The sequence below is a fragment of the Phragmites australis genome, chromosome 13 (genome assembly GCF_958298935.1).
Source record: "Phragmites australis chromosome 13, lpPhrAust1.1, whole genome shotgun sequence".
In the NCBI taxonomy this organism is placed as follows: Eukaryota; Viridiplantae; Streptophyta; class Magnoliopsida; order Poales; family Poaceae; genus Phragmites; species Phragmites australis.
The window spans coordinates 30,592,812-30,609,120 of record NC_084933.1 but is presented as its reverse complement, the minus strand read 5'-3'; the positions used below and the strand labels follow the sequence as shown (position 1 = coordinate 30,609,120).

The window sequence follows — 16,309 nt, the reverse complement described above, 5'->3', positions numbered from 1 at the left end:
ATCCCCTCTGAGCATTGATACAAGTTGATTTCTTGTTATGATGGATGGAAGAAAGAATGGATAGCTCAGTTGGTAGAGCAGAGGACAATGTCTGAATTTATTTTATAATAGTACTTCTACTGACTTTGGCTTTAGTGATGAATAAACTCGCTTTGTCAAAATCCCTATAATTAGTAGCATTTATTGCTGCTTTCCTACCCTGAATTTTTTTTCTTCCCCAGCCCCTATTGGTAGAAAAAAAAACCACAACCCCTTAGTGTTATCTTGCGCTTGTTTTTTAGGAAGCGCTATACGCGATTGCTTGTGATATGCTTCCTTTTGGCCATCAAGCGCCGGTGTTTTGCTCCTTAGTCGTCATCGTCTTCTACGTCGCCACTCACACTGTCGATCGTTACATGCGCTATGATAAGTCTCTATTTAGTCATGTTTAATACATTGGATAGTTCTCTGATGTTCATATTAGCGATTGCATTTGATTATTACATACATAGTTATATTACTTGCATGTCTACGTTGAATTATCCCTATATTATGTTTTTGATTTATCAGTTTCTGTTGATGGCTTATTTAAAAGTTAAATTAAAATTAAAAGTGCATGTTTATCCTACAATCCAAAAACTCATTTGTAGTCACTTTGAGTTAATTATGGTTGGTTTTATCGCGGCACTAAGGCTGAACAAGTTTACCGATATGTATTTTAAAAGATAATAGGTTAAAGCAACTCTATAGCATATAACTATAAACTGTTATTAGGTTACATCTAATAAGCATGTAAGAATTCTTACCTCCGAAGAGGAAAAGAGTTTGAGGATATCAATACACTCTTTTATAGGATATATCCTTAGGTCATACTTGTTTTTATTTTAATTATAAATTCTAGTCTTAAAAAAATAGTCATAATATAAAAGCTAATTTTCACACCACACAAGCTAATTTATACTATAAAATCTCACCATCTATTTTCGGATAGAAAGAAGCTTTTATATATTCTATAGACCGTACTAGATTCTCATAATCTAAAGCCAAAAAAATGATTAAGAAAACACAAAGTAGTTATAGGATGCGCGGTGAATACCGAATTTAGTACGAGAACAGAGCGACAATGCGAGCTATGTAGGAATGAGTTCCGTTGGAAGTCGGCGGGAGAGATGCTAGCGAGAGAGGAGCAAGGTTCGAGGGAGATATTTCCGGAGGTGAAGTGAAGAAGGGGCCAAGGGGGATAGTCATTAAGCACATGATTTGACTAATTTAATATTCTTTTTTACCTCTGTCTATTGATTGTGCCGTGTCGCTGGGCTGAGCCCAAAAGCAGATGGAGTATGACTTGGAGGCCCAAGTCCGATCAATCCAACATTGCTTTTTTCGGATGAGTGAGAGAAAGAGAACAAGAAAGATAGCTGATAGTGCCTTCTGGTTACACGAGCTGTGGATTTTATCGTTTGAAACATCCAGAGAGAGATGGATTCACAACGTGCAACCTTCCCTGCTCAATCATCTCCGCATCGGAGCACGTTGCTGGAACTGTCGCCAAGTCGAGCCATTGCAGTGTTGCCACCTGGGAGGATCCATCGTTCAGTCGTAAGGGTTCCTGAACTTCTTCAGGAGTTCTGGAATGTCGTAGGCCAGCATGTCATCGACGCCTTGCACCATCTTAGGCCTCAGCTTCTCGAACTTGTCGAAGTTGTAAGCGCTTAGAATCTCCCTGTACTCCTCCACGCTGGGAAAATCCCCAGATGGCAAGTGCAGTTCCTTCTGAACCTGTATGGTACGCCAAAAAAGAAACAGCCATTCAGCTTCAGAGGCAGTACAGGTGACTAAATAAGTGTTACTAGCAATGAGCGATGCATAGTAACCTTGGCAAATTGTTCGTCGAGACTATCGAGCAGCTTCTGCTGAGCCTTGGCTTTGCCCATCAGTGCCGGCATCTCTTTCTTCAGATGGTTGATTATATGCGCGTGAACTTTGGCAGACCTCGCACGCTTCACAAATTCATTGATCTAAAAATACCGATAATGATTATTATACGGTTTAGCATAAGTGAACTTATTGAAAATGCAAAACATTTGCTGAATATGGTGATGTGTCTCACCCGACGGTCACAAGCCTTCTTAGGGATGTCGTTCAGGTCAGAGAGCAAGTCATCTTGTTCTTTCTGGAACAGCTCCATTCCCAGTGGGCCAGCTGCTGTCTCCTTGATCGGCTTGTCGTTGAATGAACTAGAAGAGTTCATTTGTTTAGTATTTTCAGTTACAACAATACAGTCTTAGTAATACCTGATCGATAAATTGCCATATGTAAGATCTCCTAGTGAGGATGGCCCATACCCTATGTAGACACGCATAACTTCTGGTGTGTTCAGGACTTTCCCGAGCGACCATAATAGTGCTCCATACACTCTCATCAGCTGTTTTTTTTTTCCAAGAGAAAACTATCATTTGCTTAGCAGGGTAACCGTGCAGCCAAAGGATTTGAAATAACTTTGCTACTTTTCCCCGTTGGGATATGAAGTTTTAAAAAGAAAATATGTTGTATGTTGTTGTATATTTCAAGAATATATATAGGAGCAAAAAATGGAATATGCTGACATATCGAGGGATAGAGAAAAGGCACGGCGATAAGAAGTAATATTCACCTGTTGTGCATCAACTTGGTCGGCTTTGTTGAGAACTATGCGTATTTTGTCATCATGCCCTCGGAGAGACCCAATCACACGCTTGAACTCATCGCTGATGTCAAGCTTATGCGGATCAAACAGGAGAAGAATAAGGTCACACTTGGCTGCAAACCATGATGTAACTCCAGTGAAATCATAGCTGCGCTGAGTTCGCTGCTTTTCCCCTGATAAAACTCCAGGAGTATCCACGAAGGTTACATGCTCTAGTAACTTGACAATAAAGAAAATGAAATGTTCAGTTTCTTCCACAGGAAAACAAAAGAAAGTGGAATGAAATACTTAGTTCAGGAGAAAGATTATACTGGGTGCGGCATCTGAGAACACTCAAATTTCGACAAAAATGCGGTTCCGAAAGATGACAAGCCACTGTATGGCATGTCAGCTTGGACGGCAATTGTGTTTCCAGGAATGCATCTTTCATCCGGTCCAGACTACAGTGGTGGAAAGATGTATCACCAGAATGGTACGATGTAGTGAAGAACATATGTACCGAATCAAAATATGTTAATTATAACTAACAAAAGTTAACGCAGAGACATTGACATTTGTTAGAAAGAATTTACAGTAATGACAACAAATCTGTCTGTTGTAGGTTCTGGTCCAATATGAGCACCTGCAGAAGGAACATTGCAGATATTGTTCAAAGACATTCAAGAAATGATGGGCAGCAAAGAAAATGAACAACAAATTCTCAAAAATAAAGTTGAAAAGGGGAACAACATTCCATCCTGCTTACCTGGATAACTTGTCTTCAGTAAATGCTTTATGAATGTGGTTTTTCCCGTGGAGTATTGACCCAACAGCATGACCATTGGCTTCGCATCAAAATCGCTGCTAGTCTACACATAAGATATCTTGAAAAATGTGATGTAGTAATCTCTATACTGAATTCAAGCATGTTAATTGGGAGAAGTTGAACAAATATCATTGTGTTACTTTACGAATACAACTCTCTTACTAGGTACGTAGAAATGGACAATGCAAGCATCATTTGCGATTTATTGTTTTAATACAATGATACAAATACATAGTTGTGCAGAAGGAATGCCTCCTTGAGATCACAGATACCAAGTGATAGTTGGAGTACTATCTGGTTTCATTTCTGTCACTCTTTTGTTTACCTAACCTTACATAGTTATATGTATCTTTAATTTGGGATCTTTGAATTTGGACAGATATTTATCTTTAGTTTAAAGTCTAAAGACGACACAAGAAATTAAGACAGGTATAGCTTGGCTAAAAATTAGTACCGGAGAAAAAGTAAATGGGTGATACTTACCAGCAAAGGAGAAACAAAGTCGTGGAATTGATAAGTCTTTTCTAAGGGCCTCAACTTCTCAATGTATGATTTCTTTAGCCCGTCGATGATAGAAGTGACTGATTTTAAAGGGATCTGCATAAATAATGTATTTAGCATAATGAATTTTTTTGACCAATAATACTTTCATATCATTAGTATGCATCTAGCTAACGATGTACCTTCTTTCCTGACTTGGAGTTAAACCAGCTAGCAGATATGGGTGATTCTGATGGGTGACATGCTGAATAATTGGTGGGACCGTGAGACCAGTCAGAAACAATCTACAGACTAAACGGACAAAAGAATTAGCCCTTCCATTTGGTACTAAAGTAAACAAAACGTACCAACAATAGTGGAGTCGCCCTTGCTTGCAGAGTTCTTTTTCTTCCGAGATTTTAAAGAGAGCAAAAAGAGAGATGAAGACGAATAAATAAGGCTGTATGCAATTGCTGCATACTGCAGTAATTTTGGATCCAAATGAAACTAAAATATTAACGTAGACATACTAGTTTTTTATCCAGACCTTCCATTGTAGGGGGCTGTAACCTCTCTAAATCTGAAACAAAAGAAAACTGTTAGCCATAATTTATTTTTTCATATAATTCCATTAGTAGTTAATTCTAGTTTGAATCTGCTTTACCTGCATTTGCAATGGTTTCTTGACTGATCTCATTCCCTGCTTGTGCGAGAGAAACCAGCTGCACATTTCCATCCGTTTTAAAATGTTAGAAATTGTATGTGTTTGTGTACAAGTGTTAGCCGTGTGCGTGGGCATGTAATCGTTAGTGGTGACTGCGTCATCACTCGCGTGGCCATATAACTCTAGGAAGCTGAATTTCAGAATAAGGCAATGCATTTTCTTGGGCTACAGTTCTTTTCATAAGGGCTACAAATGTTTTGATCAGTCCACATGATGAGTTTACATATCTTGTGATGTTGTTTTCGATGAAAATATTTTCCCTTTCGCCAACCAACCCACTACAAATACTAAACTGCCTAATCATCAACACCAGTCAATAGTTCTACCTATGCTAGCCAAAACCACCAAATATTCAGAACAATCATTTATTTTCACTGATCCAGCTAATAATTCCTCTGATGAACTAGCAGTTGCTAGTCCACACATGAATAATGGACAAACTAACCTAGAAGCTGGCACTGATCCTTTAAGTGCTAGTGTGTCTCCTACAGGGCCATCAGCTGACAGAACTATCAATGGTGATTTAGTTTAGGCTGACTTGAACCTTGGTATGAATGAGTCGGCTGAAGATGGAACAACTTCATCATCAGAAAGAGAAAGGCAGCACCCAATGAGAACCAGACTTCGTGACAACATTGTCCAACCTAGAGAGTTTACAGATGGGATAGTTAGATACTCAGATAATTATCGCTGGTTTGCAGGTGTTGTCACTGGCGTCAATCCGACAACATATTCTTCTGCTATTTCAGAACCTCACAACCTGCAGCAAGCGTTGGAGGATTCAGAGTGGCATCAAACCATGGACTCTGAATATTCAGCATTGCTCAAAAATGAAACTTGGGATCTAGTGCCACCAAAGAAGGGGATCAACTTGATTGACAATCGCTGAGTGTATAAAATCAAGATAAAGGGTGACAGTTCGATGGACAGCTACAAAGCAAGATTGGTGGCAAAGGGATTTAAACAAAGATATGGTCTTGACACCTATAATCCCGTTGTCAAACCATCAATAGTTCAAATTATATTGTCACTTGCAGTCTCACAGAAGTGGAGTATGAGACAAATTGACATACAAAATGCTTTCTTGCATGGTATTCTTCAGGAGGAGGTGTACATGAAACAACCTCCGGGTTATGAAGATCCAAGCAAGCCATCAAACTACATATATCGTCTCAAGAAAGCACTTTATGGGCTGAAGTAGGCTCCAGGAGCATGGTATTTTCATTTGACCAGTAAATTACAGGAACTGGGATTCACTTCTTCAAAGGTTGACACTTCGTTGTTTGTTTTCTGCCGAGGGGGTGTCACTATATATATGTTGATTATGTAGATGACATAATCATAGTGAGCTCCTCACCCAGTGCTAGATGATCAAGCAACTGATGACAAACTTCGCAGTGAAGGATCTTGGTCCACTTGAATATTTTTTGGGAGTGGATGTCAAACAGGAGAAGAATGACATTCTGTTGTCTCAGAGAAGGTATGCTTTTGACTTGCTGAAGAGAGCAAACATGGTGAGAAGATGTCTAGAGATCAAGGCACACGTCTGAATGAAGAAGAACATTTTAAGTATAGAAGCATTGTTGGAGGTTTACAATATTTGATCATGACTCAACCAGATCTTTCATTTGCAGTTAATCGGGTATGTCAATTCATTCAGAACCCTACTGATGTTCATTTGGCTGCTGTTAAAAGAATCTTGCGGTACATAAAGTGAACAATTGACCAAGGCCTGAAAATTCAGAGATCACCAACAACCAAACTGAGCGTATTTTCAGACGCTGATTGGACTGGAAGTGCTGAGGATCAGCGATCAACCGGTGGGTATGCTGCGTTCTTGGGCACAAATGTTGTGTCATAGAGCTCACGAAAGCAAGCAACAGTCTCCAGATCAAGCACAGAGGTCGAGTACAAAGCTATAACCAATGTTACGACTGAATTAATCTGGATTCGGTCATTGTTAAAAGAACTCAGTGTGTTTCAGCACATGTCTCCTTTGCTTTGGTGTGACAATCTTGGTGCAACCTATTTGACGGCGAACCCGATGTTTCATGCCAAAACAAAGCATATTGAAGTTGACTTCTATTTTGTTCGTGAACAAGTTGCGCGGAAGGCAATGGAGGTGAGGTTCATTTCATCAAAAGATTAACTTGCTGATGTCTTCACCAAACCGCTGTTAAGGGCTCCATTCACTTCAAATTGCTGCAATCTCAACCTGAGTAGTCCACGTTGTGATTGAGGAGGACTGTTAGAAATTGTATGTGTTTGTGTACAAGTGTTAGCAGTGTGCGCGGGCACATAATCGTTAGTGGTGACTGCGTCATCACGTGTGTGGCGACCGCGTCTAATTGGTTAGGCTGTTGCCGGTCATGCAGGCTCAATCCTGCTATTCCGGATCATGGATCCGTTGTATTGATTATTGCTATATAAAGATCACGATCCCGTCGAGGATCAATGCGATTGGCAAAATCTTTTCATAAAATGCCGTAGAAGAAAAGGTCCACATACGCAGAAATCATATATAAGCAGGCCCAGTATCAATGTATGCAAACCTGCATAGAAGTCATAAACTCGTAGAATCCAAGATATCCCTGGCGTTTGGAATCAGCAATTGCCCAAACCTAAAGATCCAAAAGAACGTTTTAGTAACAGAGGTAAAAAAACAAATCAGGAAATGCTTGATTGCTGGAAAGCTGACGATTGAGGAGAAAGAGTTGGAGGGTGTACGTGCTACGTATGAAAACACCCCAATAAAATGAAACGCATTACACGTTTCTGAGCATAATGGATCGTTTCGTATCACAAGAAATCTATTACAATGCATGCAGGATTGCTGATCGTTTCTATCATTTGCATTGAGTCTGGAGGAGCCTGAATACACCAATTCACCTGCTTCAGCTCGGGTTTGGAGAGATTCGACATGGCGAAGAACTTGAGGGCATCTTTGCCCGTCAGGCGCCCGTCCCCGTCTTCGATCGCGCAACCACACCAGTACAATCAAATTAAACAACATTTGTCGGCAAGATCGAATGAGAGAATTCGACAGGGGTTGTGACGAATCATGGATCAAACCGTCGTCGGCGAGGGAGAACCACTGGAGGTAGGTGTTGCGCTGCTCCTTGAGGCTCCATTTCTTGGGCGACGCGTCCGATCCCATCTCTCCCCGACTCGTTCGCCTTCCCCCAGTCTCCCCCCTTCCCGCTCTGCCCGGGTCCGGAGAGGAGAGAAGAGACGAGGAGAGGGAGGAGGACCGGAGAGATGGATAGGCAGGCAACTTCTGCGTGGAGAATGCCACGGCTGGCTGGCGCGCGCGGGGAGTGTCTTCCCGCGGGTTAACGGGGCTCGCCGCGGCAAACGCGGCGTCGCTCATCGACCGCGCCGTGCCGTCCGTTGGCAGGTGGCGACGGAAAATAATGGTACGAGAATGTGTCATTTATTTACGGTTCAGACTTCAGATCTAATTTATAGCGTGATGTGTAATACAAATTACTATAAAATCTATAATCAAATTAGTGAAAATCATGTATAAAAACAAATAAATTAACATATGTCAGGATATAAATCAGAATCAGATCCAGACCGCAAACCATGAGACCCATTCTCATACCATTATTTTCCGATGGCGACTTGGCAAGTTTGGAGTTTGCATCACATCCTGGGCTCCCGAAGTTGGCCGATGATTTTGGAAAGGCCGGGCGTAAGCTAGCGCAAAAGAATTCGGAGGATTAGGCCCAAAAGAAGAGGCCCATCCATCCATCACACACACCCGCGCGCCGCCGTCACGCGGCTGGGCGGTCGATCGGCCGACCCGGTCTCGCGGGGCGGCGGGGGCATGGCGGGCGCGTCTGGCGCGGTCAAAAGCGGATCCCGACCTCACTCCCACCGCGTGATCGCTGCGCGTCACGTCGCATCAAAAGACGGTGCGCTCTTGGGCAGCGCGTCTCGCGAGTGCGTGACCAAGACGACGCGGCGCCGCTCCTCTGGCCCCGCGCCCCGCGTCCTGCGCGCTTGCACTGACTTGCGGGCCCGTGCTGGGTGCGGGGGCCACCGTCTGGGTTGGCGACTTGGCGTGTATCGGGCCGGCTATCGGGTGAGGTGGGAGGTGGAGTGGTGTGGTTCCCAACGGTGGGACCGTTCGCCGCCACTGGGACGGCGCACGGCAGGCGGCTGCTGATTGCTGTGAATTGTGAATTGTGAATTGTGAGTCGTGACCACTCGGTCACCTGTCTCTGGCCGTTTTCTTTCTTCTCTTTTATAAAAAATATAATTTTGTAAACGCGTATACCACATGCCAACATGCGCACTCACGCGAGGTACTCACGCTGGATATGGCTGCGCCGCAACGAAGCGCGGGAGATGAAAGTGAAGTCGGCGACCAAAGAGGAAATCAAATCGGAAAAAGAAAAGTAAATGGCAGCACGAGAGGAGTGGGAAGGTGGGAAGCGGCTGCCCAAAGCTACCACCCGCGCCGCGTCTCCTCCCACCACACCATGCCTTCTTCTATCCCCCACCCACCTCTCTCCCTCCACGGCCACACCGCCCTCTTCTCATAGCCGAATCCCGCGCGTTTGAGCTCATCCTCCGCGCCGCCCTCTCGAATCCCGCGCGCTTCAGCTCGAAACAGCCGCGCGTCGAGGTGCTTTTGGTGAGCGAGCGGTCCGTGAGACAGATACGATGCGCGACACGGCGGCCGTGGCTGTGGCGGCCCCGCGGTACAGGGGCGTGCGGAAGCGGCCGTGGGGCCGGTTCGCGGCGGAGATCCGCGACCCGGCGAAGCGCGCGCGCGTCTGGCTCGGCACATTCGACTCCGCCGAGGCCGCGGCGCGCGCGTACGACGTCGCCGCGCGGAACCTGCGCGGGCCGCTCGCCAGGACCAACTTCCCCCTCTCTAGCCTCCCGCTCGCTTCCCACCCCGGCGGCCTCGTCACCGCGCCGGCGCCGGCCGCCCCTACGTGCTGTTCCAGCTCCACCGTCGAGTCATCTAGTGGGCCCCGCGGGGGGCCGAGGGCAGCATCAGGGGCGGCGGTACCTCGCAGGCGGGTGGTGAAGCCCCGCCCCCCGCGGCCGGCAGCGCCCGACGCAGGCTGCCACAGCGACTGCGCCTCATCGGCCTCCGTCGTGGACGACGGCGACGACGCCTCCACGGTCCGGTCGCGCGCGCCGTTCGACCTCAATCTCCCGCCGCCGCTGGACGGGGACCACGAGCCGTGCACGGAGCTGCGGTTCTGAATTGATAGGATCCACGATCAACAACAGCAGAAGGAGAAGGCGATTTTACTTTGGTCTTCTTTTCTTGACCAGATGCTTGCTGTGCTCAAGAGAGCTTGTACTACCTACTATTCTGTACGCGATAAGAATGGCAATAGTCCATCCAATAGATGGGATGATTTGTGCTAAGCAGTGCAGCTTCAGGTCAGATCCTCGAGAGTTCTTTTCCCCACTCTTTTTGTTTTGGATCTGCAACCATCTTCCTGCCATGAATCGTGCTACAATTTTGAGGTATTTTACTGATTGTTGTGATGGGTAGAAGCGATGTGTTTCTTGCCCTTTTCGCTCCGTGCTTGCGTGTTTTGTGTCCTGAACCGAAGATTCAACGTTTCAACATAGACGAATTGATGCTCCATCATCGTTTAATCCATTTTTTGGGATTCCGATTGATTAGGCACATTACTAAGGTAAAATTGCTGCAAAGACCATGTGTTTCGAAGAGGAAGTTTAGCTAGACTAAGCGCTGTTTTTTATTCTGAATATGTATTCTAGCTCCAAAAACAAAAAAACAAATAATTTTAATCTAAAAGCTGATTATCACAAAGTTATACTATAAAATTCTACATTTTACAATCTTATGAGAAATAGTTTTTCCATATAATACAAATTGTAACAATCAACAACAGAAATAAACAGTGTCTAACATCGTTGTGTATGCTTGAATTTGAAAAACAAATGAACAGTATCTAACAACAAATAGTTGGTGAACAATAGCCTCTTCTTCCAAGGGCAAGGCGCTGGTATAACGTGTACCTACGGTAAGTCTGTAAGATGATCTTCAATTATATTCATTTAATTTTATTTTTGTTTTTTTTATTTCTATTTTTTATTTTTTTATTTTTAATAAATTTTTTAAATTATTTGTGAAGAAAAATGAGAGAGAATTCTATCTTTAAAGGAATGAATTTGGGAATTAAAAAACCGTTAAAACGCTGAATAGAAAAAAAAAATCTATTTGTAAAAGAATTTTGGTCCATAACGGAATCCTTCGGAAATAGTCTAACAGCTTGAGTTTGGGCGATTTCCGCATTGATCCCCTGAACTGATTAAAAGTCTAGTTATTCCAAATTTGTAAACTGTGTGTTCGGGTCTGTTAATGTTGGAATAATTTCATATTAGTTATAAAAAGGTAATACACTAGCTTAAAAGTGAGGACCTTATCTGGCCTTCGTATCAAGGGCAGATCAGTTTTTGCGTTACTATTGATTTTTTTGGAAACTGCTTAATCATTTTTAAAATACTGCTCCGCTAGTGCTTCGAATATGGATTACAAGGGTGTTTGGTAGAACTTTAGATTTTAGATTGACATTGGATCTAAATAAAGCTTTGTCAAACAGTATAGCTTCAGATTTTAGATTCACGCTGAATCTAAATAAAGCTTTGTCAAATAGGATAGTTTTATTTTTTTAAGTAATTTAATACGTAGAATTGATCTTTTCGCAATACAATTTTGTATAGTAGGTAAAATAATACTATAAAAAACTTGATATGTAGAATTGAAGGGAAATTATGTACCATTATCACTAAGTAATACCTCTCGTTCATTCCCCTCTCCCCCTTGATCGTTCGCTCGTCCCTCAGATCGTTTGCGTGCTACCCGACCAACCTTAACCCTCCGCCCAGCTCTACTATTAGAGTTCTTTCCGCTAGATCTAGAGTTAGATTTCTGTCAAATAAAATTTAAGTATAGGTTAGGACGAAACGAATACAAATTCTTTTTTCTTTCAAGCCAGCAACTAACAATACGGGTCCAGTACGGTGTATCCGCCAGATCGATGTTGTTTCCGACGCCCCGCGCCCCCGCCCAGGTTCGCCGCGGGAAGGAGAGGAGGAAGAGGAGCCAAACGGTTTAGCCGACTCGGCCGCTCGCTTCCCAAATAGGCACCGAAAATACTCGAAACCCCACCCAAATAGAACCCTCAAACACCTCCGAAAAGGCGAGTAGCGCCGAGATCGGGGGAGTAGGAGATGGTGGTGCGGCGGCTGGGCGGCGCGGGCCGCGCGCTGCTCACGCTCCCCAACATCCGAAGGCGGGCGTCCAACTCCTGGGCCGCCGTCCGCGACACCTTCTTCTCCACCAAGGTGACGACCTATCCCCCTCCCTCTGTGCCTCCCTAATGCACCCGTCTCTCCTGTGATTGATTGATTCACTGACGCGTCTGGTCGTCCGATGACCGCAGCAAGTGTTCGAGAGCCACCGCATCGTCTTCACCGTCGGCACCTCCGTCGCCTCCATCCTTACGGCATGGGCCGGTACGCTTCTGCTAGTTCCTGCTCTCTCAGTTCGACTGTTGATTTAGGGTTCAGTATTGCTCATTGTTGGTGGGCGATATGCGAAAAGGGGTTTTAATTCGATAGATTAGGCTGGGTTCTTCTATTACTGTAGTCGAGGGAACGAGTATTGCAAATCTGCAATCGTGCAGCTGATATGCTGCTTAAGCTTTGTTTAGCATGACACTTCACTTCGATAGGTACTAGTGAACATCTTAATCGGATCCAAAGCGGCTGTAGATCAATGGTCACTCAGTCACTGCAGTGTGGTTGGAGTTGGAATCTTTTAGTAGTTGGCTTATGAAAATTGGAAGAACATTTTATCTCTGGTGTTGGATTCTTTCTTGATCCCCAGTTTAATTTGTGTGAAACTACTATTCTAAATTGAGATTTAGATCTGCTTTCCACCCTCCGGTTACTCGATGTTAATCGATTTTAAATTTGAAGTCGACTCGCTTATCTTCAACTGGTTGTTTCTCTTTCATGTACTGAAATTAGGAGTTTACAAAGGATAACGTGATTAGTGTCTATTTTTTGAAGCATTGCACCACATTTAGAATTTAACAAAAGATAATGCGACTAATGTCCATTTTTTAAGAGTTGTAATGTATTGCATGGTTACTTAAGTTTCTTGGAATGTCTTTATCAGAAGGTTTCACAATATTCTAATATATAACATGAATTTCTCATTATAGGTTATTCACTTCGTCATATGCAGCAATCAAGGATTGACAGGAGGCTTGAGTCAATTGAAACATCTGTAAGCAATTTAGAAGAAATACCGTTAAACTTTTCGAATTATTCTTTGAATACAGCGCTGCATTTTTTTTCCACGTGTTTATGTGCCATTGTCATCTTGACCTACATTTCGAAAGTTGACAGCAAGTTTGGACTGTTCCATTGTAGGTGTAAAATTCAGGGCATAAGAGATACACATGTCCATATGTACTATTTTGTTATTCCAGTGCATCATACTTGCTGCTTTGTTGATAATGAGACTAAGATATTTTCTTGCTGTTCACTGTGTCCCTATCAATTTTTTGCCTTTTCTAGTTAACAAAAGAGTCATGGTGACTTTGTGACACTGGATTTATAGTTTTAATTTGTATGCATTATGATGTTGCTGGTGACTCCACAGGCCATACACTCCTGACCCCAACAAAATATAATGATGCTTAGGTTTTTATCGTGTACTACGTTGTTTACTAATTTCTTGAGGGTTGGACCATGTGCTTTCTTTTTTCCTTTTCATTTGTATTTTTCTTTTCTTTTTGGCTTATCAACTGCCAGCAATTTTTGAGTTTTGTTAGTTTACTGATATTTATCTTATACCATCTTTTGATCTGTTGACAGTTGAAGGATAATCACAAAGTTCAACATGAGGAGATAAAAAAGATTGTCACTTCCAGCAATGCTAGCACTCCAGCCTGTGTAGCCACGGCGCTGACGACAACGGTTGTTGGGTATGCTCTTGCTGTTGATATATAACTTTCACTGTTCTACTTCACTATCATCCAGTTGGGATGTACTGCCCTTTGAGTTAATGTAATTTGTTTACACCGATATGTTCTGTACTTGACACATGAATGGAGTCCATGCTGATCATAATGTGTCAAAATCGGTACTTGACTCATTGATCTATGCGGTTATTGGTTTAGGATGGGAAGAGGTTAGAGGAGGTATTTACTCTCAGACCATCTTTTGGTTGGTTTTGAGTTTTGAACCTTTTTCCCACCATAGAGAGCGGCATCAAGTATAATAACTTGTTCTGTACACACTGCCGACCATTTCCAGCTATGGCACCACTGGGACTGCTCCAGGTTGTACTTAAAAGTCCGAACTTGAAATTCACTGGTCTGATGTTAAATTGCACATGCCATGCTTCAGCTTATCTTAGTTATGACTTATGAATCATTGTTGCACACAAACGCTCTGTGTTTGGAACCTGTTGCCAGATGTACTGCTGACTGCAGCTTAAATTTCGGCGTAGCATCTTGTAAGGCCAGCAAATCCACTTTGTTTATGTATAATCCTGGGGTCTCTTTCGTTATTCCTACCATCTGATGATAATGTTACGCAAGTAACAAATCATGCGTATGCTGTCTGTCTGTTTGAATTAACCTAAACGTGTTGTCTTGTGGAGTTGCCAGGTACGCGTTAGGGTGGCGAGGTGGAGCTTGGTATGCTCGAAGGGCCTTCCGAAGAGAGCAACAGAAGCTGATGGGTCAAATCAAGTCGCGCAATAGATGGCACTGGCGGCCCTTCAATAAACTGAAAAATAGGCTCAGAAGTAGCAGATTCACGTCCAAGACCAAGAGTCCCGATGCCCCTAGATCATTGGGCCGAAGCACCGATGCCCCCTCAAGTAGCAGGGCGTCTGAGAATGTTAGCAGCAATGCTCAGGCAGCAGGCTGTACATGACTAATAGAAGTTGTGAACGCATAGCCTATACGCTTTAGTACACATACCATATGACTGGTAGGTAGTCAGCACGATGGTGGATCATTTTGTAGCATTAAGATAACTATGCGGATGCAGCTGTGACATGGAAAAATTCAGTTGAATGATGATAGACGGGGAACCTGTCTAGTACTGATGTACCATTTGTTCCGTCCAGATTATACTTCTTTTATGCCACGTTATTATGAGAACTGAAAGCCTCGTGCAGCCAAGTTATGATCGAAAGATTGCATCAGATTTGTCTTCTTTTTTTTTCTTCTCGATCTATGCATCAGATAGTCATGTTTTGTTTGATAGAGTTTTAGCTTTAAGAATTCTTGAGAAGAATTCTTGGAGTTAGTTATCCCTAGCTTTAGAAATTCATATAGCTGACCAAAGGTCTTTGGGTGGATCATTTTAGTCTAAAAATAGAGATTTAAATTATTTTATCTTAGTCTATAAACACAAGATGTGATATGGAGCTATAAGCTGGAGCTTTATCAAATAAGATTAGGTTGCTAATTTTAAGAAAATACACGTTAGGAGTTTTGTCAAATAGAGTCCTAGGAAGTTAATTTTAAGGAAATATATAAGGTGGAGTATGTTATCCAGGATACCCAAATGGGCCTTTTGGGTCAACCTGGCATTGGCCCGTCTAGGCATGGCTTAGCTATGGTCCGGTCCGATCGGCCTAGCTACTGTTATGGATCGTGTCATGCCGGTCCGCGTGTCGTCATCTCGGCCCACGGCACGGCCTGTCATCCATCGTGTCGTGCCGGGTCAGTTCGAGCACGATTGTGGTCTAGCGGCACGGCTGGCCCGGGCGGCTCGGTGGAGGCACGATGCAGGGGCAGCCTAGCGGCACAGCAGCACACCGGCGGGCCAGCTGGTATGGTGGAGGTACGTTAGGCACGCCGGCCTGGTACACTTCGAAAATAGGAAAAATAAATAAAAAACAATAGTTACAAAATTCTAAAAAATCAAAAAATATATAAAATAAATAAAATGAGTTTTATTGATTGGTTAGCTCATTAAAAATCTTTCTACTATAAGGAAAAAAGAACAACATGTGGCTATGCTTTAAAAATTATGTGGTTTTATTAGAAATCCTAGAATCTTACTTGCAATATTTAACATGCTTCCTTAAGTGCCTATTCTATTTGTAGATATGGTATCTAATTCATTGTTGCATATATTACAGTTAACAAATCTTACCTGTTACCTGTTAATTTCTCTAAAGAACTTCTCAAAATATTGCCACACCCATGACTATGCACGCAAGTTTTCGGTGTCTTGATCCATGAATGGGAAATTGGAAATATAGAATTGATTTATTGAAGTGGGCAAGTGGCTTTGGAGTTTGGATCAGTGGGAGTTTGGCATGGACGAATAGTGGCTATTTACAGGTCAAGATGAGAGGTGAGTGGTAGGTCTCGGATCGCTTTTTAAAAAATAAAAATCATAAAAAAATCAAAAATAATATACAGACATAATTAATTCTGAAAATAAGCTTTATTGATAGGTTAGCTCATTAAAAATCTTTGTAGTAAAAAAAAAGTACAACTTAGCTTAGAAAATTAAAAATTACACGTCCTTATCAATATTTAGATACAAATTTTCGAATGAAACTTGAAGCTTAGTGTTCTCTATGGTGTGT

At 42.9% G+C, this 16,309-nt stretch overlaps 3 protein-coding genes across 3 annotated transcripts; 2 read left to right on the top strand and 1 right to left on the bottom strand.

Annotated features, from left to right (window-relative positions):
- Window positions 1–1,193: 1,193 nt before the first annotated feature.
- LOC133887629 (EH domain-containing protein 1-like) lies at window positions 1,194–8,151 on the bottom strand. Its single transcript, XM_062327579.1, has 16 exons — window positions 7,747–8,151; window positions 7,564–7,643; window positions 7,227–7,295; window positions 4,615–4,672; window positions 4,481–4,530; window positions 4,319–4,358; window positions 4,154–4,215; window positions 3,954–4,067; window positions 3,411–3,513; window positions 3,238–3,287; window positions 2,977–3,105; window positions 2,633–2,884; window positions 2,325–2,404; window positions 2,090–2,216; window positions 1,854–1,997; window positions 1,194–1,758 (listed from the first exon to the last, which is right to left on the bottom strand). The coding sequence occupies exons 1-16, from the start codon at window positions 8,105–8,107 to the stop codon at window positions 1,573–1,575; spliced, it is 1,905 nt and encodes a 634-aa protein (XP_062183563.1). The 5' UTR covers window positions 8,108–8,151; the 3' UTR covers window positions 1,194–1,572.
- Window positions 8,152–9,038: 887 nt separating this feature from the next.
- LOC133888028 (ethylene-responsive transcription factor 7-like) lies at window positions 9,039–10,071 on the top strand. The gene has a single exon (XM_062328112.1). It carries the CDS (start codon window positions 9,349–9,351, stop codon window positions 9,901–9,903), a length of 555 nt encoding a protein of 184 aa, XP_062184096.1. The 5' UTR covers window positions 9,039–9,348; the 3' UTR covers window positions 9,904–10,071.
- A 671-nt stretch (window positions 10,072–10,742) lies between these two features.
- LOC133888026 (uncharacterized) lies at window positions 10,743–14,898 on the top strand. Its single transcript, XM_062328111.1, has 5 exons — window positions 10,743–12,024; window positions 12,123–12,195; window positions 12,909–12,973; window positions 13,567–13,676; window positions 14,364–14,898. The coding sequence occupies exons 1-5, from the start codon at window positions 11,911–11,913 to the stop codon at window positions 14,632–14,634; spliced, it is 633 nt and encodes a 210-aa protein (XP_062184095.1). The 5' UTR covers window positions 10,743–11,910; the 3' UTR covers window positions 14,635–14,898.
- Window positions 14,899–16,309: the final 1,411 nt, after the last annotated feature.